The 23,866-nt window shown below is 29.7% G+C and overlaps 1 protein-coding gene across 1 annotated transcript in view; it reads left to right on the top strand.

The window, feature by feature from the left end:
• LOC117169543 (agrin-like) overlaps nucleotides 1-23,866 on the top strand; it is an 818,564-nt gene that overhangs the window by 786,032 nt on the left and 8,666 nt on the right. The window contains exons 12-18 of the mRNA XM_033355964.1: nucleotides 670-966; nucleotides 3,789-3,938; nucleotides 4,771-5,031; nucleotides 6,512-6,658; nucleotides 7,365-7,604; nucleotides 20,725-20,919; nucleotides 21,712-21,885. Coding sequence (XP_033211855.1) covers nucleotides 670-966; nucleotides 3,789-3,938; nucleotides 4,771-5,031; nucleotides 6,512-6,658; nucleotides 7,365-7,604; nucleotides 20,725-20,919; nucleotides 21,712-21,885 — 1,464 coding nt within the window. The remainder of the gene's footprint in view (nucleotides 1-669; nucleotides 967-3,788; nucleotides 3,939-4,770; nucleotides 5,032-6,511; nucleotides 6,659-7,364; nucleotides 7,605-20,724; nucleotides 20,920-21,711; nucleotides 21,886-23,866) is intronic.

Genomic DNA, 23,866 nt, shown 5'->3' with positions numbered 1-23,866 from the left:
TCCTGTGGAATCATTTCCCTAAACTATCTAAGATAATTATGTAAAAATCAAATTTATTAAAAAGTAAGTTCAGTTGAATTGCAATTAGTTCAACCGTGAATTTTTTAACGCGAATTTAAGAGGTTGATTCAAGTGAATACTAATAAATGTTGAATAAAAATATATAATTCGAGAATTTTATTTGGTGCAGGTTTGTTAGTTATAAGTTATAACGAAAAAAGTGGATTCAAAACAGACACTTCCAGAAATGTTTAATAGTTGTTGAATTAAATTAATGTTTGTGCTTTATAGTACTACAATGGGTCAGATAGAGATAATATATTTGAAGCATCAATGCATAATTTAAATACCTTGTTATAGTTTAGTGCAAAAAATAAAAGAAGTGAGATGTTTAGCCTCATTTTATGGTAATAATTCATTAAGTGTTAATGTTTGGATATACAAATGCAATTTTCAATTTGGTTTAGAATATTCTCATGCAAATTCATATCCGGGGTCTGTACTCTTAATGAAGTTTTACCAAAGTTACACAGTGGCACCTAAGTGCATAAACCTGAGAGGAAAACGTGAATCACTCACATTATCATTTTCAAACTGTTAGTAACTTGTCTAGCCATAGTAACTCTCCAGCTTTACTAATCTTTGAACCTCTAACTATTAACCTCGCAGCTACCATGTCCACTCCAGCAATAACTCGCCTAGTAACCACGATAGCTGAAGTAACTAGTGCACAAGAACGGGAAGCTTGCAAGGATATTCATTGTGATTTTGAGGCCACTTGCGAGCTGGGACCAGACAAATTTCCGAGATGCAGTTGCAAGTTTGATTGCGCTTCGATTTCACCTGAAAATATGCGAACTGTTTGTGGAAGTGACCACAGAACTTACCCATCCCTTTGTGCGATGAAAATGGAGGCTTGCCAAAGACAACAGGAACTCAGGCTAAGACCAATCGACCTTTGTGAAGGTTCGGAATAGAGTTCTTAAATGTCAAAATACACAGAAAAAACTGCAGCTTCCATTAGAACCGATTTTTAGTTCCAGACAAGCCTTGAAAAGAAAAGAAACCCCTGTTGATAAAAAGAAACCCAAAATGATTAATTATTCCAAAGGAACCCAAAGTATGAGTTCCAATAGAGACTTTTTGTACAGAAATTATACTTTCTGCGTCAACTTACTTTGAAGATTTTGTAAGTTAATGGTGCACCTGTTAATTTATGATACGGATTAAATAATCTTGCACTCGGAATAGTTTAATGAATAAATTTAAATTATAGAGGCCTATTTAATTTTGTAAATATATATCTGTATGGTTATACATAGCATTTATTGATTTTAGATATTTCAGTGCTTTTCGGCACACGTGCAGTTAAATACGTCATCACCCGTAAGTGGCCATCTATCGGATATCAAGGAACCAAAAAGGAACCCTCAAAAAGTGTTCTCTTGGAGTATCATTTCTATAGGATGCTCAGTTTTTTCTGTGAATTTTATCTTGATCAAATGCTCTCGAAAATATGCTCCGTCATTTAACTCAAACAGAGCATCTAATTCATTTATTACTTAAACAAATATGGGTGTTTCTCCATATAAACGTCATCTTTGCTTCCACTGTAATATATTTCCAAATATTTATTGAATTGTTTTCAAATTTGGTATACTTATTTTTGACAACATTGACCAAAAACGTAAAAAAGATACAGATTATTTTACACCAAATTATATAAAACAAGCGTAAAAAGGTGAAAAAATTAATTTTTTTATCTTTAAATTCAAATTAGTGAAATATAGCAGATTGTCAGTTAAATTTGACTGATTTCTATAGCTAGAAGTCAATCACTGAAAAATGTTGTTTTTTTGTCATGCACACGGTATAATCTCACTTCAAAGATTTCATATGTAAACAAATTATAATAATTTCAAAAAATAAACAATTTCTGCCATTTTTAGTGTTTCAACTGCAAACCTATAAAAGTAAATAATTTTCATTGAGGAACCTTTAAAATTTGATAATTTCCAATGTTAAAACTTCAAAATTAAACCATTCTAAAGAAGCATCCAAAATTGCATCATCTGTATCATAAACATTAAATGCTGAAAAGACCATAAATTCAAGTATTCAAAAATGTAGAATTTTCATTCATCAATCTCGATAGCCGAACTGTTCCAAAAATAAGGTTAGAATTAGATATTTCGTGAATATTTAAAATTGAATCATCAGCAATTCTACATGTATTTCTATCTTCAAGAATTATCTATTGTTACTCTTAGAAATTGTAGAACTTTAAATTGTTAATCTTGAAAATTAAACTATTAAAAAAAGATTATTCAAAATTGCATTATTTTCGACAACATAGTAATTAAATATTAAAGATTCTTCAAATGCAAAAATTTTAAATTGCATAGATTTGAATTCTGAATCTTTAAAATTAAACTATCCCCAAAAAGTTTTAAATTACTTGTTTTTAAAATATATATTGCAAATTAAATAATTTACAACTGTACATATTTTTTAGAAATCCACGAATTTTTAACTATAATTTTTTTTATTGTCAGAACTTTCAGTTGTAGATCTTTAAAATTAAAGACTTGAAGAGTTTTTAATTGGAAAGATTTACAATTAAAAATCGTGCAATTTTTAGGTTTTACAATGAAAAATTCATTACTTTTTAGATTTGCATATAAAATCTCTTAAATTTGGAAGATTTAGAACTGAAAACCTTCACTCTTGACAACATTTTACCAAATTTATTAGAACCGTCTTTAATTTCAAATATTCAAAGTTGAAGAATATTCTAATGTAAGTCTTAAAAACTTAACTACATCGTCGAGAAAAAAAGTTCAAAATTACATTATTTTATACTTTAAGCATTGAAAAATAATAAACCTTCAACTGCGAATCTTAAAAATTAACGAATGTTAAATTTCCATTCATTAAAATAGAAGAATTTTTCTTTCTAGAAGACAAATTGAGCGATCCCAAAAATTCGAATTTTAAATTCACCGTATTCGATTAACCAACCTGGATTTGGAAATTTGACTATCAAATTCGAATTCAGCGAACCAAACAACTTTAAAATACTCATGTTTATGGAAATCGTATTACTTACGCAAATTCTTAATTTGAGGGATGAGATTTTCCAATAATTGTTTTCAAAAAATGAGAGCAATATTTTTAAGGTCTTATACCTTAAAAATGGCTTAGTCTAGCACTAATAAACAGTTTTTATAAAGAAAACACATATTTCAAAATATGTGTTCAAAAAAATTGCTTCTATCAAAGGTGATTGTAATACAAAAAATCACCCGAATGAATTTAAATTCACACAAATATTATTAACAAAGATATTTTAGAGTGAAATAATTTTTTTACATAAATTTACAAATATTATTAACAAATAAAAATTTAATCAAATTTTGAACAATTTAATTTAAATATAAATACGTTTCCCTTAAAAGTTAATAGAGACAGAAGATAGGAGTTTTAAATCCGAATTTATTATAATGCTCATAATTGCTCATTAAATTCTCGAAAAGAACATAAAGGTCGAGCATATTCTTAAGCTCGTGAGAATTTCTCCGAGTACTTAAACTTTTTATAATTCGGGTTAAGGAGCTCTTCTGATTAAGTCTTTCGCTTTTACGAATATCCCTGCTTTAAGCTTCTCAAATCCCTTTCCCTATGGTCAGACTACATCATTATTCGAATTTAATTAATGCTGTTAATTTATATTTTAACAACAATTTTCATTGCAATTTTTTTTGTTCTAATTAAAATTTTCTCTCTAGGTATGGAAGTGAAACCCTGTAACGGTGATGCTCCATTAACTGATCCTGAAGGTAGGGAAATTGACTGTGGAAATGGAGCTCTACGCAAGGACTGCCCTAGCAATAGTTATTGTCATCAGACACCACGATTTGCTCGTTGTTGCAAGAAAGGTATTTGTTTTTACAATCTTATTTTTATTTTGAAATGTTTCTCCGGAGAGATGATAAAAAAGCGAGATTGTCTTTGCTTAGAAATGTTAGTAAATTCTTTCCTTATTTTGGTTTCTCTTCAGAAAATGAACAAAAGAATTATTACATTTTTTCTCTAAAAGAAAAGGTTTGTTTTTCCTCTAAGGAATAAACAGGAGATTCTTATTTTCAAAACATAAATCAAAATGAAAGTTTTTTATCAGTTTACAACAAGTATCTAACTTTTTTGTTGAGTTTTTTCATCTGAAAAGGTCAAATTCTATCAAAATTCCTTATTATTAGAGTCGAAGTCGAAGATGCTATTTAGAAAGTCGTAAAAATTAAAATTGTCTCTATAATATTATAATAGCTACCATCAAATAGGTTTTAGTTCTGACAATGAAACTGCCATAGGTAGTGGAAATTTCAAAAATACTCGTAGGTCTATTTGGCTACATCTCAAAAAATACATTTATCCACTTGACTATGTCATCTTCTAATAAATCTTATATTAAGAACGTTTTTGAATTGAATTGGGCAATATTAAATTATTTTATTAATTGATAAGTACATAATTCAATAATCATATTAATTGCTAATAATTAATAAGACCATGTTTTATTTAGTTTGATATCTTTTTAAGAATGTCGCTTTGGTAATGCTACTGAAAAACAACTCAATTTTAAAGAAACCCGAAACTTTAAATTCCTTTTAATTCTGCAATTATTTTTAAAACTACCATACATTTTCTTGAACAACAATTATGGTTCTCAATTTCAAACCGGAGAAAAACTCGTTAAATTAATTATTGCAGACCAAGGAGTACAGGTGGTCAAGTGTACAGATTCATGGCATGGTTGTTGTCCCGATGGGAAAACTGCGGCTCTGGGTCCTGATGGAGCCGGTTGTCCCAGCCAGTGTAATTGCAACAGATTAGGTAGCATGTCTGATACCTGTAATCCTGAAACCGGTCAATGTGAATGTCGCCCGGGAGTGGGTGGCCTTAAATGCGATAGGTGTATGCCAGGTTATTGGGGCCTACCCAAAATCAGCGAAGGTCATCAAGGATGTATACGTAAGACAAAAAAATTTCTTCCTTTATGAAAAATTATTCAAAGTGGTTATACTGCACCTGCAAAAAGGGTTTTGTACCCTTTCAAGACGGTAACTAAGTTATTTAAATCTTTCCAGCCCCCTATCACTCCCTTTTCCTATCCTCTTCTTTCATATCCTGTTCCATCTATCAAATCCTATTTGATCCTATCCTGTCTTATCTTATACTCTTCTCCCTCACTCCCAACCACACGACTCCCATTTTCTATTCCCTGAATCTACATTCCCTTACTTTACATCCTTTACTTTTATAAGTCCTCTCCCACCCTTCATTTTCTTTTCATGCCACCCTAAACTTCCCTTCATTCCCACTTTTCCCTTCTATATTATCCCTTACTTTTTCAACTTTCTCGTTCAACTTTCTTACTTAGTCAAACGTCTCCCTTTTCCTCTTTTATATTAGCCCTTCTTTCTTTTCCTACTTCCGCCAACCTAATTTCTCTTACCTTCCATGCTTCCACTCCCTTGACTCCTCTTCAATAGTTCTCCTCATATTCATTCAAGTAGTCTACTTCTCATCCTCTTCCCTACTTCAATTCATAGACACTTATCTACCTTACATTCCTTCTCCTCATCTCACCTTCCCAACGCCCTTTTCCAACTTAATCAATGCATGCTGAATCGCCTTACTTTCACTATTATCTGTAGAATCCTCTATCTTCCTACATCTCCTTTTTTAATTTCCCTACACTTCTAAACTTTTACTTATTTCCACTCCGCTACTCTACTTTCTTCCTTATCTTATTCTACACCCTCCCCTTGTTCTACACCCTTTCGAATTATTTCCCCTCCCCTGTTCTACCTCCTTGCCTATTCTACCCTTCCCCATCACCCACTAACCTTCAGTTTCTCTCACTTCCCCTTCGTCCTCTCCAAACTTCCTATTCCCTCCCATACTCTCCCTACCTTTCTGACTCTCCCCTACTTTCTCTAAGTTTCCCTACATCTCCTTTCCTCGCTCCCACTCATTTCCCTCCGATCCTTTCATTTCTCACTTCCTCTGTCTTATTTTCCCGACTCTCTCAAACTTCCACTTATTTCCAATTCCATACTCTTCCACCCGTACCCTCCCCTACTGCACCCCATACCCACTCATTTACACTGAAACCCCTTCCCTCACTCTTCCTACTTTCCCTAAGAACTACACTACTTCATCTCCACTTGTCTCACTTCCACTACTTTTCCTACCACCCTTTTATTCCCTACTGCCACTCATTTACTTGACCTACCCTCTCACACTTTCTTTCTCCCGAATCCCCTGCCAGAAAAAATTACGATGGACGGGTGGACGAACACCTGACCGAAACTAAAACCGTTTCTACTAAAGGGCTACGAAACCATAAAAAGATACTGCAGAAATAGAGATTATTTCTAAAATCTTCTCAGATGTTGAAGCATCTGGTATTAAAACGTCAATAAATGTGTCTGATTTTGTTTTATAGCTTGCGGATGCTCACTGTTCGGTTCAGTTCGTGAAGATTGTGAACAAATGACTGGTCGTTGTGTTTGCAAGCCTGAGATTCAGGGTCAAAAGTGCACAATTTGCACTGATCATAACAAAGTGCTTACACCAAATGGATGCCATTCAGGTAATTTTAGAATTTAATTTCACGTTAAGTAATATGTCTCTATTTTATTAGTTGATAGAGGGGGCTTCTGTGCCATGCTGGATATTCTTTATCATACCCAAAAGATACAGAAAACCAACAAAAAAACCAATGTAAAAAAATGTGTACTTTGCTTTTACAAAAGAAAACTTTTTAATGTTTTTATAACACTTGCATAATTTCAGTTTTTTCCGATCCCTGTAAATCGGAACTCAAGTATAAAAGTAAAGTATAAACTATTAAAAGCCATTTAAATCATGTTTAATTTAGGGGGGGGGGGGGATTTTCAATTTTACTACCCAGAAAGCAAAAGTGACACTTCGTCAAACGACCAGTTGATCGTGTTGATAGAACGCACCAACCCAAAGTTATAAGTTACCGTATTTTTCTAAAGTTTTCAAAATTTACATAGCTTTCCAAAATTTCCAAATTCATACTAAAATAAAAATTAAGTTTCCGAAATTCCTTCATATAAACAGAAATCATACCAATGTCAAAAAAAAAAACATCTGAAATCATGTATTTGTTATAAAAAAATCGTTTGCGCCATTTCTGCCCCTTGGTGCATAATGTAATATTTATTTCGAAACTGACAAGTACCCTGAATATACGAAGTAAAAGTCTTTTACAATTAAAATAAACAATTCAGGAGCCGGTTTAATCTTTCCACTCTTGGTTACATTCCCAGCTGACTCACTCCTGCCCGAAATACCAGACTCTTGCAGCAAATTGGAGTGCTATTCCGGCGCACATTGCTCGGAAATAGGTGGTCCACACTGCGAATGTCCCTCTTCTTGTCCCACGGATGTTCCCCCAGTCCCAGTTTGCGGCAGCGATGGCCAAACTTACGACAATGAGTGCGAGCTTCGACTTTACGCCTGTCGTCATCAAGCTGACGTCGTTACTCAGGCTTTTGGTCATTGCAGAGGTGGGTTCACTGAGCGTACACCTCTTTACATAATGCGTTACTAAACCGCCTATAAATTAACAACAAAATAACAATAATAGAAAAGCAACAAATAGCACGACTTTCATCTGAGATTAATTTTAGATAAGATTTCTCCAATAAGACTATAAAAATTAGGGTTAATGCAAAAATGGGTTTCGTAGTCTATTAAAATGTTAATTAAGTTGTTCTAATCCCCTCCCCCCCTCCTATTAGTCCCCGCTCTCACTCCTGTCCTGTCCGCTCTGATTAAATTTTAGCATCCCCTCTCCCTACTTTCTCTTCCTGCCTCATTACCACACTTCGCCAACCCTTCCCTAATCTCCACTCATAATTACCTCTTCCCACTTCTTACTTCCCCAACCCCTCACTTTCTCTCCCTTCTACATCTCCCATACATTGCCTTCCCACCCAAGTTCCCATTCTTACGTACGTCCCTGTCCTCAAAACTTCCCCTTCTTACCCTTCTCTCACCTAATTCCTTTCCCCTACTTCCCTTCTTCATCTTCCAACCACATGCCTCACAGACCGGTTCCTATATCCCCTATTGTACCCTATATTCATTTAAGGCCCCTAAAGTACCCTATTTTCGAAATTTGATCTCTATGCCTTGCATTATTAGGCATTTCATCTAATTTTTTTGAATTTCCTTAAATTTTTCTAATCTTATTTTAAATGTACTTCAAAGAGGTTTTTTCATATTTTTAAAATGTTTTTAATTTATTTGCATTCTTTGGAACTAAACTTGAATTGTTTTGAAATCTAAAGAATTTATCTTGAATTTGTCAACCTTTGAGCGCGAAAAAATTACTTAATGAGCATGACATAAAGTACCCTTGGTCCCTATATTTAATCCCATAGGGACTATGATGCCTACAACCACCCTTCTTTCCTTCGCACACTGCCCCTCCTGGGAAAAAAATTTGAGGGACAAACAAACAACCTACTAAAAACTATAGGGACTACGAAACCCTAAAAATGAGAAGTAACTGAAATTTTTGGATTAGAGTGGGTGTATATATCTGTCTGTATTGTACTCTCAGAATCTTTAATTATGTGTTTGTGATACCGTTAAGTAGTCACTAGAGAAAACCGATTTTATGAAAGAAAGTTTATAGACGATGGTGTGGAAAATGCTGCCTGTTAGTTCAAATTTTGAAAATGATCCTCGACTAACATTACTAATGCCTTTGTATTATGTAGATATAATAAAATCTTAAATTTTTATTGACCCTATTCAATAATTAACCCTGATTAAAAACCCTTTCGTACATCTAACAACGCCTAAAAGATAGGTCTGCTGTTTAAAATTACAGGTTTTTTATTTTTTAAGAAACTCACTAGTCGTATGGAAGTTTCCGTACAGTTAGCTCTAAACTACGCCTTTTCCCTCATTCGCAAACTGAGAGAATGACGTTCAAAGTCTAGGCCAAACTCTTAAAACGTTGTAAACTGCCAGTACAATTCTGCAAATAAATAAATATATAAAGTGGACATTGTATAGTATAATTTTAGGATAACTTATTTTTAGTACTGAATGATTTCTCTTTAATATTTTTTAGAAGGAATGCTTCCACTGCGATTAAAAAAAGTTCAAATATTTTTAGTTATTTTTACAATTTTTATTAATCAATTAATTTCATATAGTTTTTTATTTCTTGCTTTTGAGTTTTATTTAAAGAAAAATTGATTTTAATCTTCTGGTCTGAACTTCACCGTTCAATTGAACAAAGCTTGCAATGAGGTTCCAAGAAGTTTCAAGAAACTTCAAAGGCATCCTTGAATAAATGATCAATTCCAGAGAGAATCCCTTCGAAATCTTGTTGGTCAAATTTACAATAACACACCCAACTTAGTTTGCAGTTTGCCGTCCAATAAACTCACCATTGCCCCTTTATAATCTCAGTCTATAATTTGAAATCCCTTTGACAAAGGAAATTCTCTCCTTTCTGACAAGAACTATTTGTAACGGTTAATTGAATTTGTTCTGCACTGTTAGAAATTTCTCTAGGAATTCTCAGAGACGTGTCACTAAAGCTTTAGGCAGAGATCGTTCCTAAATTTTTCTAAACAAGAACAAAAATTTAAGCCACGGTAAGTGCATAAAGCTTTATTAACATGTTTCAGAAAATTCTGTCACAAATTAGAAATTTTCACTTACTATAACAACAAATTTCTTTCGAATAAAAATAATGTTTGGTTCATTAATTTTAATATAAGATATACGTATTCTGTATTTCTCCGGATAATATAAATAGTAAGAATCTACCTTTTTAGAAATTCATGAATGAGACAGATGACCGCAGTATGTTATAACTATTTTACTGAAAAGGCAATTGACTCTTCAAGCGAGCTTCTAGTTCATTGCCTTCACTCGCGATTTCAAAACTTTTTTCTATTTTTTCTTCGTGCAAATTTAGAATACTTTTAACGCTTGCGATCATTTAATATGAAAAAATCGATTAAATAGATGTTTACAATTCAAGGAAACCTTTTTCAGTGCATTGTCGCCCATGGCCACAACAATCATACTTTGTCCGCTTCGAACGTGATCGAGAACGAATTTTAGGGAACTATTTATAATTTTTAGATACATTTTCTGAACGTTAATAAGAATTCAGTGAGTTTACTCTAAAATTTACTGAATTTTTTTTTCAGCTACCTAATTTCGTAAATTTTAGTTACTTTAATGTCCTAAATGTATCAGAATTTTCCGAATATATCTAACAAGATCTATGATTTAGTTATGATTCGAAACTCAAAAATATTTTGAAATAATTATTATAAAACTAGCAGCAAATACACACGTTAAAAACATAAACAATTTAAAAACCTATTAGTTAACACATTTTTGCATTTTAAGTTTACCAGTTTAAAAAAAAATTATAATTTTGAATTTAAAGCATATAATTTTTTTTTAATATATATATAAAATTATTTTCAGTTAAAAAGTTTCCAAACCGAATAAATTTAGATCAGGTAAGCTCAAAAAAGGACAACTTCATGAGAAAGGAATGAAATTTGTATTATTCCAATTTGAAAACGTTCAAACTTGAACAATTAATATTTATTAAGTTTTGAATTTCAATAAATTCAAATTCGATGTGATTAAAATATTAATATTGACACCTTCATTGAAAAAATGTAAGATCAAAATATTAATTCACCATCATTTTTACCTTTCGAAATGTAAAAATTTTCGAATATGAATCATCAAGATTAAAATATTGATCAAGAAAAATAATTGGAACTTTATTTATTTTAAAATTTAAAAACTTGCAGTCAAACAGAATTAGGATATTGAAATTCTATGATACACAAACCCAATCAAATTTAAATTATTATCAGTGAATTAATGTAGTTCAGATTTAAAGATTAGATTAGTTTTTGTTCTACAATTTTCCAAAATATTGAATATTTCGAACTCAGCTTAAAAAAAAAAGTAAGACAATCTGTAAGGATTGAATTTGATAAATTTTTTCCTTAATTTGACATTTTTAAAATATGTTCTGGAAGTAACTACAGTATGATTCATGTCGATATTTTACGATTACAAAGGATTTAAAAAACCAGACAATTTTGTTTTAATACAATTAAAGGCAGTGTATAGGTTTACCGGAATCCGGTGATTACAGAACCAATATTTTCGGTGATTAAAAATGTTTAAATCTGAATTTATCAAATTCGAAAATGAATTAAATTTAAATCAAACTATTTCGAATATTTGTATTTGAAACTTGAAAAATTTTAAATTTTAAACTGACTATCAAGGGAAAATTACACTGTAAATGGATTTTTTTAAATAATTGAAGAGTATATAATTTTTTTAATTTTCAAAGATAAAATAATTAAATTTTTCTGAAATTTTCAATATTTGAATTTGAAACTACATCATTATGAAATTTCAAATTAGATACTCCCAAAAATTATGAAACTTCAAAGCCAATATTTTCGAACTAAACTTTTGAAAAAAAAGTTTCATTTACGTGGCTTTCAAAATAAATATCACCCCGTATAGTATCAATTCACATTCATAATGATTAGACTCATTTGTTTATTTAAAAATCCGATTTGTATAAAAAGACTCACTGTCTTTTTCATCGTTCATAATTAAAAAATTTTAAATATTTTAAACCTTTAAAGTTAAATTATTCGAAAAATGTTGTGAATACTATGCGTTTTAATCAGAAACTTTTTCAAAGTAATGCATTTGAAGATTATTATTATATAATTGTCATTTTATGTTAAATAAATATGAATATAAAATTAGCAAATTTAGTTTCCTAATCTTGCGACAACTTTTAAATATTAATTACGTTGCAAAATTGTTTCAAGATATTAAATAGAAAAAATAGTGCCCTAACTTTATTTAAATATAGACATAATTAATAAAAAAAATTGAATTTGTATCTCTACTCAGGGTAGACTCTTCTCTTAAATTAAATTTAATCTGTATTTAAGTTTCGATTTACGAAACGTGATGATGCATTTTAGCGAGCAATAACTTGACCACCAGTTGGTCCCTTTGTGCCATTAATATAACTTTGCAATGGGGTCTCCAATATCCAGGATGCTTCCATAACCTTCCTGCATAAAGATTATAATTCCTGATATATTTTATCTGGAAAAGCTTCTGAAACTACAATATGGAACCTGCGGACAAATTAAGGTCGCTATTTAATTCTAAATTATCTTTTTGCTGTCCTTTTGAATATTTTTATAAAATTAAAAGTCTTGTTCAGTTAAAATAGCCCTTTATTTTAGAAGCAAGAATTATTTAATATATCTCATATATACATCACCAAGTATAAGGACACCTAAAAAAGTAACGACTAGAAATATACTCACTTTCTGCAATATTTCTTCAGAAAAAAATATGATAGAATAATTGTTGGAAAAGTGTAAAAAAAAGTATTAATTGTTGTGTCCAATAAACTCTATTTGTAGTGTTTTCAATTAATAGTGGCTTAGGGAGAAAGACGGGTCTAATTTCTCATGTTTGCAAGTTTCAAGATTCAAATTTAACTCCTTTCCAAATCGAGGAAAGTGATCGTAAACTTTTGAAAGTTATACAAACTGAACCCAAAATTTTCATCCTTAAAATGAACCCGATAAATTGTCAAAAAAGTTTACTAGTTCTCGAATTATCGTAACAAATGTAAAGGCGCGCACAACACTATATTCGCGATCGACCAAGCGATTTTCGTGTTGCTCACTTTTCTGAATTTTGCATAATAATTCAAGAACCTTTGATCATATTTACAGTTTCTTGAGATCATTTTACAGGGGCGACTTTAAAACTTATGTTGCGTAACTTTTAAATTTTTATCATTATTTTCCCAGCTGCTGTCAGGAATTAAATTTAAATCTTGAAATTGGTAAAATATCGAAAATAGACCGGTCTTTCTCTCACGCTCACTCTGTCTATAATAATCGACAACATGTTTAATTATCTTTTTTTCAGAATTTAATATCGCATTGATATCGTAGAATTTCATAACACATTGACACCTTAAACACTTTAAAATCGACATATTCTAAATTAGACTTCTTGCCATAATCCGGCCTCACATTGCAACATATACTTCTGGTGACTATTAATAGAAGTTGAGATGGGTTAAATACAAACGATTTAAATTTAATCTAATCCTTTAATCAATTTATAAGAACTCAAATGAAAGCATTTGATATTTACGTTCAAGGAAGGCAGTTCTTCTCTGACGTCCAACGAAGCGCATGTAAGCAAATATTCGTTTCCGGAACCACTACACAATGGACTCAGTTGACTCAACTGATTCCTTTCCTTCAGTAGAAACCAAAATCACTTTTTGCTCAAGCTCAGATCAACAAAGTGAATCGCTAAAGTGTCCGGAATCAGTTAATTAAAATCACAATTTAAAATATCAAACAAAGTAAAAACTTGTTTTAAATTCGTTTTCGAGTGTTTCCACTTTGTTTGTATTTATATTGATATGGTGATAATTTTCCGAGCACTTTGCTTCCCGTTAGCAAATTTATTTGCTTTCTCCTAAAGAAAGCAATAGTGATTTTTAATTAATAGATCAACTAAAGCTTTTAATTAGAACAATTTCAAAATAAAAGTTTTTAAAAAATACAAAATTAGAAAATAATTTTAAAAAACGTAACACAATGATGAATCAGATAAATAAAATTTTGTATTTGAAATTTTAATTTTTCGAGCTGGAAAAGAGAAGAAGGAAGTTCTGTTGCAGCTCACTTCTTTCACAGCTTTATGGATTTTTTACAAAAATTATAAAAATTATTTTATTATGAAATTTGTCATCAAAAAGGCTTTTCTAATTATGAATCAACTGTGAATTGTGTCGATGAAAAAAGTTGTTCTGTTTCAAACAGATGGTTCAAGTATTATGAACCATCTCATCTACCTTACTTTTCCATAAAGTGTATGGTCAATCGATTTTCCTCGAATCAAGAAATCTTTTCTATATTTTCTTTCGTTTTTAAATATTTCAATGAAAAAAGTTTAACCATAAAATAGTTGTTTCTTCAAATATTATGCACTATAATAGCTTCCTGACTCTTCAATAAAATGTATCAATATTACAGGTCAATGGATTCATCTCGAATCAACACATATTTTCTATTCTCGAATCAACTTTGAGTTGTAAAAATAGGAAACTTTTTACTATGGAAATCAATTTTAAATGAAATATAAATGACCATAACTTCCTTACTCTCTAATAATATGCCCCTTCATGATATTAGTGGTTAAAATAAGCACTCCAAATTTCATCAATTTATATGCAGCCATTTTCAAATTATCGTGTTCACAAAAAAGTGTTTAATAAAATGAATTTAAAAATGTTCAAAAATGTCACTATTACAAAGCTTCCTCTACGCGTAAGCAAAAAACAGTAAATTTGTAGAAATGTTTCCCCTCGTTAAATAAAAAAAAGTGTTAAAAATATATATTTTATTATGTTATATGGGAGCACTAAGTTTTGAAAGATGGCTTGAATTCCAACTGAATTTAGGAAATCCAATCAACAAACTTAACCATTTTTGGTTTAAAAGTCTACTATTATGTTTATAGTTCAAAATGAATCCTGTTTGTTTAAATATTTGACTATCTGGTTAAAAAGGTTAAAATTTGGTTGAAAATAAAATTATTTTGTTGAAAAGTCATGCTTTTTCTATAAGAATCAGCTACTTGAAAAATCGCTTTGTTTTTAAAAATTAATTTTCTTAACTAAATATGTAACTATTTCATTTTTGGCTGAAAATTCATATTTTTAATTTATGATTTATCTTTTTTAATTGAGAATTCGTGTATTTTATTGAAAATTAGATCTTTTTGTTCGTGAATCGATCTTCTTGGTTAAAAATTCGTTTTTTATTATTAATAATGCAAATTATTTAGATAGGAGGTAATCAAATTTGGTGAAGAAGTAAATCATTATGCTAAAAAATTTCCAAAATATGTTGTTTTTAGAGGAAATTAGGTGATACGTATTTTTAAGATTTGTTAAAAAAAAACTTGTACGTATTTTTTACGTATTTTTTGCGTATTTGAATTTTTGGCTTTGTTTAAAAAAAAAAAACTCAAATTTTTTCTTTAAACTTATGTAACTTGTGGCGTAATTGAGGTAATTTAGAATTCTTTCTAGATTCTGGTCTATTATATTGCCTTCTTTCGAAATCCTCGAGAAGATTTTTAAAATGTTCAAAATTAACAAGATGACGGCAGCTTTTCTGAAAATAATAAAAGTAAATTTTCCACAAAAAAATACACTTATATTTTTTGCCAATTTGTTGTTGAATTTGTACTATCATGAGGAAAATGTCTTGTAAGTATTATGTGGACTGGATAACTTTTGTGGCCAGAAGATTTTTTTCATAAAATCGAATTCTCACATTTTTCTTGCAAACAACAATAGATACGAAAAACTGTTTGCAATAGGTAAAAAGTTATATAAGTTTAGAGAAAAATTTGGGGTTTTTTGAAAAACAAAGCTAAAAATTTAAATACGCATAACTCCGCAAACATTTTTTTTCACAAATCGCAAAAATACGTATTGCCTAATTTCCTCTAAAAAACATATTTCGTACCCAAGAGATTTTCTAACTTCAAGTGCAGAACCTTCCTAATTTGTAATGCATTCGATCTAGGAAATCAAAATATTTGGTTAAAATATACATTTCTCGTAAAAAAATAATTTGTTAATGTTTAAAAAAAATCATTTGTTTAATTAATGTGTTTGAAAATTCGCCTTTTATACGTTAAAAATTCAACTGTTTTTAGTTTAATTGTAATATTTTTTTTTAATTTGACGATTTAGTTAAAAATGCATTTTCGTAAGTTAAAAATTCAAATACTCTGATAAGGTCATATTCATTGGTCGAAAAATCAACAGGTTTGTTAAAAATTTGTTCTCTTGGATTTATACTTAATCTTTTGTTGTAAAAAATTCAAGAATTTGTTTAAAAATCGTCTACCTGGCTTGAGAGTTCAAATATTGGGTTTTAATGCAACTCCTTGGTTAAAAATTAGTTTTTTTGTAAAAATTTCAACAGATTTCGACTTAAAATCTTAAAAATTTAAAGTGTTTTATGCTGAATTGTAGTGCTTTCATTAATTATTATTTTTTGAAAGAATCCGCATTATATAATGTTTGAAAGAAGTTATTCTCCTATTATTACTCTTCTCTTGAAAAAATGGCATTATTAGCACCATTCAACTTTAAATTGGTATTCTATATAAAAATGGAACATAAATCGTTTAAAAAATCGTTTAGGAAAATTATTTGAAATACATATTTTTACTTAATACTTAAAAAAATCGTTCTTTTTGTTTGAATTCCTTAAAATCTGAAAACATTTAAATACATTTAAATAGCAGATTTAGGGTTACAACATTTCAAAACGTTAATTTATTCACTAAGAAAGTATAATTTTTGCAGAAAACTTAGATTTCTATGCTTTAATTATAAGACCATAAAAATTTTTTCTGTAATCTTGTAACCGTTCGAATCTAAAAACATTTTTGCTTCTGAAGATTTTAAGGTGATAAGCTCTTTTTTAAAAACTTTTGTCCCTATTTGCCCGCTATCCATTTAATCCCTTGGGCTGTAAAAGTCAGGAATCTATTAAACTCGAAAATCGTTTCCGCGACTGCTTCTTATTTCGGTTCCGCGAGTCGGGACTCGTTTCCAGGACTTCTCAAAGTTGAAACAGTGAGTTGAACGAAGGGAAGTCAATCTTTTTAAAAGTTTCTGCTGGGCCCTGTGCAACTCGCTCTGGCAAGTTGAACATAAATTAGATTACGAAAGGCCAGTTTCACAGCGCACTTCAGATTTCGAATGGGAAATGCTCTGGAGTTTTGTATTTCCTGTGAATGAGAATCTGTCCGGCTGTTCGTCTTTACTTAAACTCCTTACTTCTTCAGATCTTTACTTCTTTAAGGCACTGGATTAAAGTTAATGATATATGTATGCAAAACAAATGGAAATTGTGAAAATAAATCGACGAGAAGCTTTCTGACTTCCTGTAACTAATAAACATGGTAATTGCTCAGCTGAAACGACGGAAAAGGAGGAAATGAAGAAAGGAGATGCTCGGGAAATGTTTGTATTAAGCAGGCGAGCCTTTGCAGATTTTCACCTTAAGTTCTTGGTATTTAGTTGATTTTCATTAGCTGAAAGGTTTCTGTCAGTTTTTTATATTTAAATGAAATATCCTCCAGATTGATTTCTCTAATGGTTGGAAAAATCAGTGCTGTGGAAATTATGATTTCTGCTTGATTCATTACATTAAAGCGAAAAAAGTTCATTCGAATACTCTTTAATTTAATTTTGAAAGATTGAGATTTGACATATAAAATAATAATTGTAGGTTTTCTCTTTTCCAGTTTTTCGAAAAGAATACAATTTTTTTAAGTAAAAAAAATATCAGTGTTTAGATGGTCCCAATTTTTCTGATTCTCAATTAGAGAGTTCAGTTGGTATTTCCAAAAATGTATGTGAATTTATTTTACATCAATGAGATTTAATTACTTTTTTAAGATGGCAAAATTTAATGAAGTGTTGTGATTTTTATGTGAAATTCATTTCCTGAAATTAAAAAATCTATGATTCTATGTCATTTTTTATAAATTCATTAGAAGACTGATTACAAGGTTTCATTAATCAATGCAGAAGTAAGCTTGCTTATAAGAAAAATGATTAAATTCTGCAAAAACCTTAAAATAATGCAATCAGTCGGACATTCCTAAAAACTAATTTTGAATAGTGAATTTTTACGATTCCACTTTGGATTCTTTAAAAATGCTTTCCTGCGATATCAAATGTATAATTTAGTCAAGGATAAAAAGCTTCTCATTAGTATTTAACAAAATATTCCTAGCTGGAAATATTCTAGGAAGAAATCACCAAAGACTTCTATTACACTAAAAAAAATGATAAAATCATTCAATCTATGTATCTTTTGGCTTCAACCCGAAGGTTGAACACCAATAACGTTTTTCTTGATTTTGTAACTGAGATGTCTGAACACTATTTTCCAATAAAAGACCAAACTTTCGCTGGAGCCGTTTCTAAAAACAAAATCCATTTTCAATGTAAAAAAAAGTGTCAAATACCCAGTTTTTCCCTCCAAAACGAAACGAGATATGAATAAAAGTTAGAAGATCAACATTCGTCATGGAAAACATTCCTACAAAGAAAAACCCTTCATAATTTTAATTCTTACTTTCTGCTCTTGAAAAAATGACTTTTCTGTTTTACTACAGATTTTTTTTTTCTTATTTCTTGGTCCCGGTTTAATTATTTTGAGTAGAATATCTAGAGGTGCACTCATAGACTCATGATCTTAACCCTTAAAACTTTTTATTTTAAGCTCATAACATTTTCAAGAAAATATCTTAAGGAAATTCAAATAATAATGTTTTTTCTATTCTAAGAAGATATAAAGATATAAAGAAGATATAAATTAAATTCTACAAATTCAAATAAACTCTACAACATAAAACTCTGCACAAGTGAATTAATGTATTTGTTATCTTAATAATTTTAAAATCCCTGCACCTTTTAACAAATGTGTAATTTTTTTGAAATTGTAATTTTATAGGAAATTTGTTGCAATTTAGGTTTATATGTGAGGTAAACGTCCCAGTAATTTTGACACTAATTTTATTGATTTTTAAATTATTTTAATTAACTGCAACTCTGTTTAATAATATAAGATGTTAAAAATAAATAATTTACACCATTAAATCTTGTTTTGGGCAATATTCAATTGAATTTTTTCTGATTCATTAAAAATAATATTGTGGCAATATTCTGTAGAGATATTGCAGTATTCAGGTCGAATTTTCCTAAAATGTATAGAAGTAATATTCCTGCAGAATTCCACTGGAATATTCCAAAGATAGCACATTTCAATATTCCTTGGAACCAGATACAATATCTCGCGGAACTGTTCCCAATTTTTCAACAAAATATAAAAGAAAGGTTTTTTAAATTGAATTGTCTTAGGATTTCGAAAAGGTCTCTGATTATGATTAATAAACATATAAAATAGCAATAAAAGCAACTAAATAAACAAAAAGAGAATGAACCAAGAAATATTCTAAACTTAAATAAATAATCTGAAGCCAAGATCCTTTTGAATCGAAAACATCAAGCTATTTGAACCAAAGTTTCAGTACGTATTCGTAACCCAGGTTCCACTTTCGTACCAGAAAAGTCCGCTTATTCGTACCGAAATTTCATCAAAAAGGTTAATATACATCATAATAATAAAATTCAAGAATGAAAAGTATGGGTTTTGTTGTTCTATACGAGTTTATATTTGAAGAAGAAACACACATATTGTAGGGAGAGAAATTCTTTCCTCAACAATAACAGAAAAAAAATTATTATTTTTTCCTTAAAAATAAAATGTCTCGTTACTGAAAAATAAGAAATAAAATTTGCAATAAAAGTTTGAGAGATTCGGAAGAAATATAGTCGCAATTTAATTGCTTGTAAGAAGAATACATGAAATGAAGAAACCTGAAACACGGAATGCTATTTCGAGGTTTTCCACCTTTTTATAAGGATTCTCTAGGACTTTCAACTTAACAAGCTCCGGCAATTTCATTCCCACTCCTTTACCTCATTCCCTTAAAGTTCCGCATTCACAGTCCCTTGCAAAGTTTTGCTTTGTTCTACTCCCTGTTACTCGACTAAAACAGGACGGAAATGAATAAATAAATGAATAAGGATACAAATAAATGAGACGTAACAGGAAAGTACGGGCATGGGCATCCGTTGAAAAAAAGTAAAGGAAGTCGTCGACTGCGAATAACAGGTATTACGATATAATCGGAAAGTAATTAAATTCTCATCAACCCCTGCAAACTTTCCCTTTCGATTCACTAAAACGAGCTTATCGAGCACACAGAATAATAATCGTAAAGTAGAAAAAGTACATAAAAGCTGCAGGAGAATGACTTGGATTTTAACTTTCATTTGGATCAGCTCAACTTTTCAACTCTTCTCAATCGATAGCAAAGTAGGAAATTAAAACTGCTATGGGACTGATTTCCTTTCTACTTTTATCCATCGTTATCCCCTTTAATTATCTTTTTAAATTAATTTTACAATTTTCAATATCGGTGATATGAAACATAATCAAAATTGTCACTAAAACGTTCTCTAATGTGAAATTGGAAACCTCTCTGGCACAAATTGATGAATTTAAAATTAACTCTGAAATTAATGAATAATTTGAAGCTAATTAACACAGAAGCTAACTTAAACTGACCAATTATCTATAATTTATTCATGACTGGGTAAATGCAGATGCAATCCGATTTGGATCATTTGGTTGACACATTCAGCCAGGTATAAATATTTCAAAAATATTGAAATAGATCGCATATTTTGAGAAATTCGTTTAGTTATTTTTTTCTAAGATGAAATAGTGTTTCGTAGAAATCTGATTGTCTTGCTATTTGGAAATGTATTTTGTATTGAATGGAATATGCGGAATAAAAGAAAACATTTTCAGTCTCATATTTATAAGAATCAAATAGACAGTCACAGTTCGTATCTGAAAATAGGAACCTTACTATTTTCAGATGACCCCACGGTCAATACAGATTTTCCCGTGAAGAGATATACAGCTGTGCAGTATACTCAACCCGCAGCTGCCATTTCTCCATTATCGAAATCCACAAGACATCTTCTGGTCCCTGAACCAGATCCACGATATTATTATACCCATCGAGCGCACCAAGAAACGATCACAATTGACCGGGAAAATTTAAAACAGGGTAAGTTAGTTAATAAATTTTCAATAACTCCAAAAAAATATACACTATCATCGGTAATTGTTAGTATAACTAGCGCGAGCAATAATAAAAACCAGTGCTGACTTAAAAATGTGATAACTCGTTTAAAACAAGATGTAAAAACATTTTTAAAAAAATCTGAAAAGGTTATGAAATTTTACACCGAATCTACGCCTAATAGAGATATTTTTAACCTTCTAAAGAAAATGTAACGTATGAACAATTTTTTTAAAAAGTGAAGGAATTTTCCGAATTTTGTATCTCGACTTCAACTTGTTACATGGTCTAGGAAAGTTGTAACAAAAATCTATTATTGGCCGTTCGATATGGAATTTCAAACAATTTTCGACAATGGTAACGATTAAAAATTTCAGTTCGACTAAGAGCCACATTTTTATGATGATTTTTGAATTGAATATTTTTTACATGCAACTTAAAAAAAGGTTCGTGACATTTTTTTATTCTTCGATCTCTTATGAATACGGTATATGATTGGACATGTTTTTAAACGGCTCAGCACTCATTTTGCAATTCAACATATTCAACATACACATAATTATTATCCACAACTGGGGTGCCGCATTCCGCATGCATATTCGTAATTGAATTTACTAATTTACTAATTTGTGTAACTAACAAATTGTTTGTAATTGAATGTAATTTGGAACTAAATTTGAATAATATAAGTATAAAAATAGAATATGATATTAACACCGTTAAATTGAAAAACGCAATAAAAAAATATATAAATTCAAATTTATTGTCTAATTGCAGGGGTGGCTGCTTCTTATCGACCAACGCCAGCAACAATAAGAGTTGTAACAGCTTTGCTTGGTGATATCTGCACTGATGATAAAGATTGCACAATCCCGAATAGTGAATGCATTAATGGAGGTTGCATTTGTTTAGATGGATATGCTGAGACCAGTGACAGACAAGAATGTTTTGGTAAGAGCACAACTAAATATTGCATTGAAAACTAAAACAAAAGTTTCAACTAAAATATTTTAAATAATTTCCCACTTAAAAAAAAGTTGTTCAAAACCCTTTACTTATATCAGGGTTGCTACAAACCAGGGTATACTTGAAAATCAGGAAATGCGCGATAAAATCAGAAAGAGTTAACGAACTTTCCAAAAACTAAAGTTAATTTTATTCAAAATTAAATAATTTTGTTAAAACTCATTCTTTGTGGTTGAAAATTCAACTGTGTCATACAATTTTCGCCTTTTCGAGTTAAAAACTTTACTATTTTGATAAAAGTATCAATTATTACATTTTTTTTTTAAATTTACATTTTTGTTTGGAAAATCAACTATTTCGTTCAAACCATTTTTTTGTTGTTAAAGATCCGAAGTTTCAGTTGACCATTTAACTGTTTTGTACGAAATTAATCTCTTTAGCAAAAAATTTGAATCTTTTTATAGAAAAAAAAATTATATGTTTGAAAATTAACCTTTTTGTTTTGAAAAATTATATTTTTTTTTAAGTTTCGACTAGTTAGTTAATCATTCAATTTTGTAGGAAATTAGTTTCTTTTGTGGAAAAATCATATTTTCGGGCTTAAAATTAAAGTTTTTTATAGATAATTCGTCTTTTTAAAAGGCTTTAAAATTGAACAATTTTCTTAACGAAGAACTCGTATTTTTGTTTGAAAAATCAACTATTTTTTCAAATAATTTTTTTTGAGTTGCAGATCCATAATTTTAGTAGAACATGTATGTTTTCTTATTAAAAATGGACCTGCTTGAAAAAAAATTTATCTATTCGGCATAAAAGTTCAACGGTTCGGTAGAAAATTCAACTGTTTTTCTTGAAAATCATATTTCTCATTCAAATTTCGACTATTTTGTGAATAATTAAATCTGGCAGGAAATTAAATTTTTGTGAAAAAGTCTGATTTTCGGGTTACAAATTAAACATTTTTGTACATAATTCGTGTTTAGCTTGTTAAAAATTCGTTTTTCGTCATATTTACTACTTGCGTGGCAAATTTAACTCTTTTATTGCAAATGAATTTTAATTTTAGTTAAAAATTAATTTTTTATTTCAAAAGTTAAATATTTCATTTTCGTTTGAAAATTCATTGAATAAAAGTTAAAAATTGAACTAGTTAGTAGAAAATTAATTTATTTTGGTCAAAAATCCTTTTTTCATTGATAATTCAACTGTTTGCTCCTAAATCTAATAAGCTTCTTCACTGAAAATTTATCTTTTTCCTTAAAAATGTATTTCTGTGCTCGTTTTTGTTTGTTTGTCGAAATTCCATCTATTTTGCTTAAAAACTTAACTATTTGATTAAAAATTAATTTATTTTAATAATATTAACTCCTTTTTTTGTAGAAGCAAAATCATCTTGGTTGAGACTTTATCTTTTTGTTTGTAACTTCGTTTTTTTTGTAGCAATTCAATATTTGTGGTTGAAAATTCAATTATTTGGTAAAAAATTCGTCTGTTTTTGTTTGAAATTTAAAATTTAATTTTTTTATTTGAAGATTTTTAATTTTAGTTAAAAGTGAACTCGTGGCTGAAAATTGAAATATTTGGTTGAAAATTCGTTTTTTCGGGTTAAATTCTTTTTAAATAAGAAATGTAATTACTTCATTTCTACTTGTACCCATTTAGTTTAAAATTCATTTATTTTGTTGAAAATTCCGCTCTTCATAAAAAAATTAATCTTTTTGGTTGAAGATTTTATGGCAGAACAATCGACTATTTGATTTAAAGTTTATCTCTTGGTTGAAAATTCATAACCTCTGCGGTGTAATATATGTGGATTTTCTTTTTTATTGTAAACATTTTTCCTACATAAGATTTTCTAAGATACAGTAATCACCTTACGTACTTTTAGGAGACCCCCTTTTATAATACCGTATGACTCTTATCATTAAATACATTTTGGGGTAAATTTTGAAACAAAAATTTGTGT

Source organism: Belonocnema kinseyi, chromosome 3 (assembly GCF_010883055.1).
Source record: "Belonocnema kinseyi isolate 2016_QV_RU_SX_M_011 chromosome 3, B_treatae_v1, whole genome shotgun sequence".
Classification (NCBI taxonomy): Eukaryota; Metazoa; Arthropoda; class Insecta; order Hymenoptera; family Cynipidae; genus Belonocnema; species Belonocnema kinseyi.
Note: the sequence above shows the minus strand (reverse complement) of the source record. Positions and strands in the feature narration are given on the sequence as shown.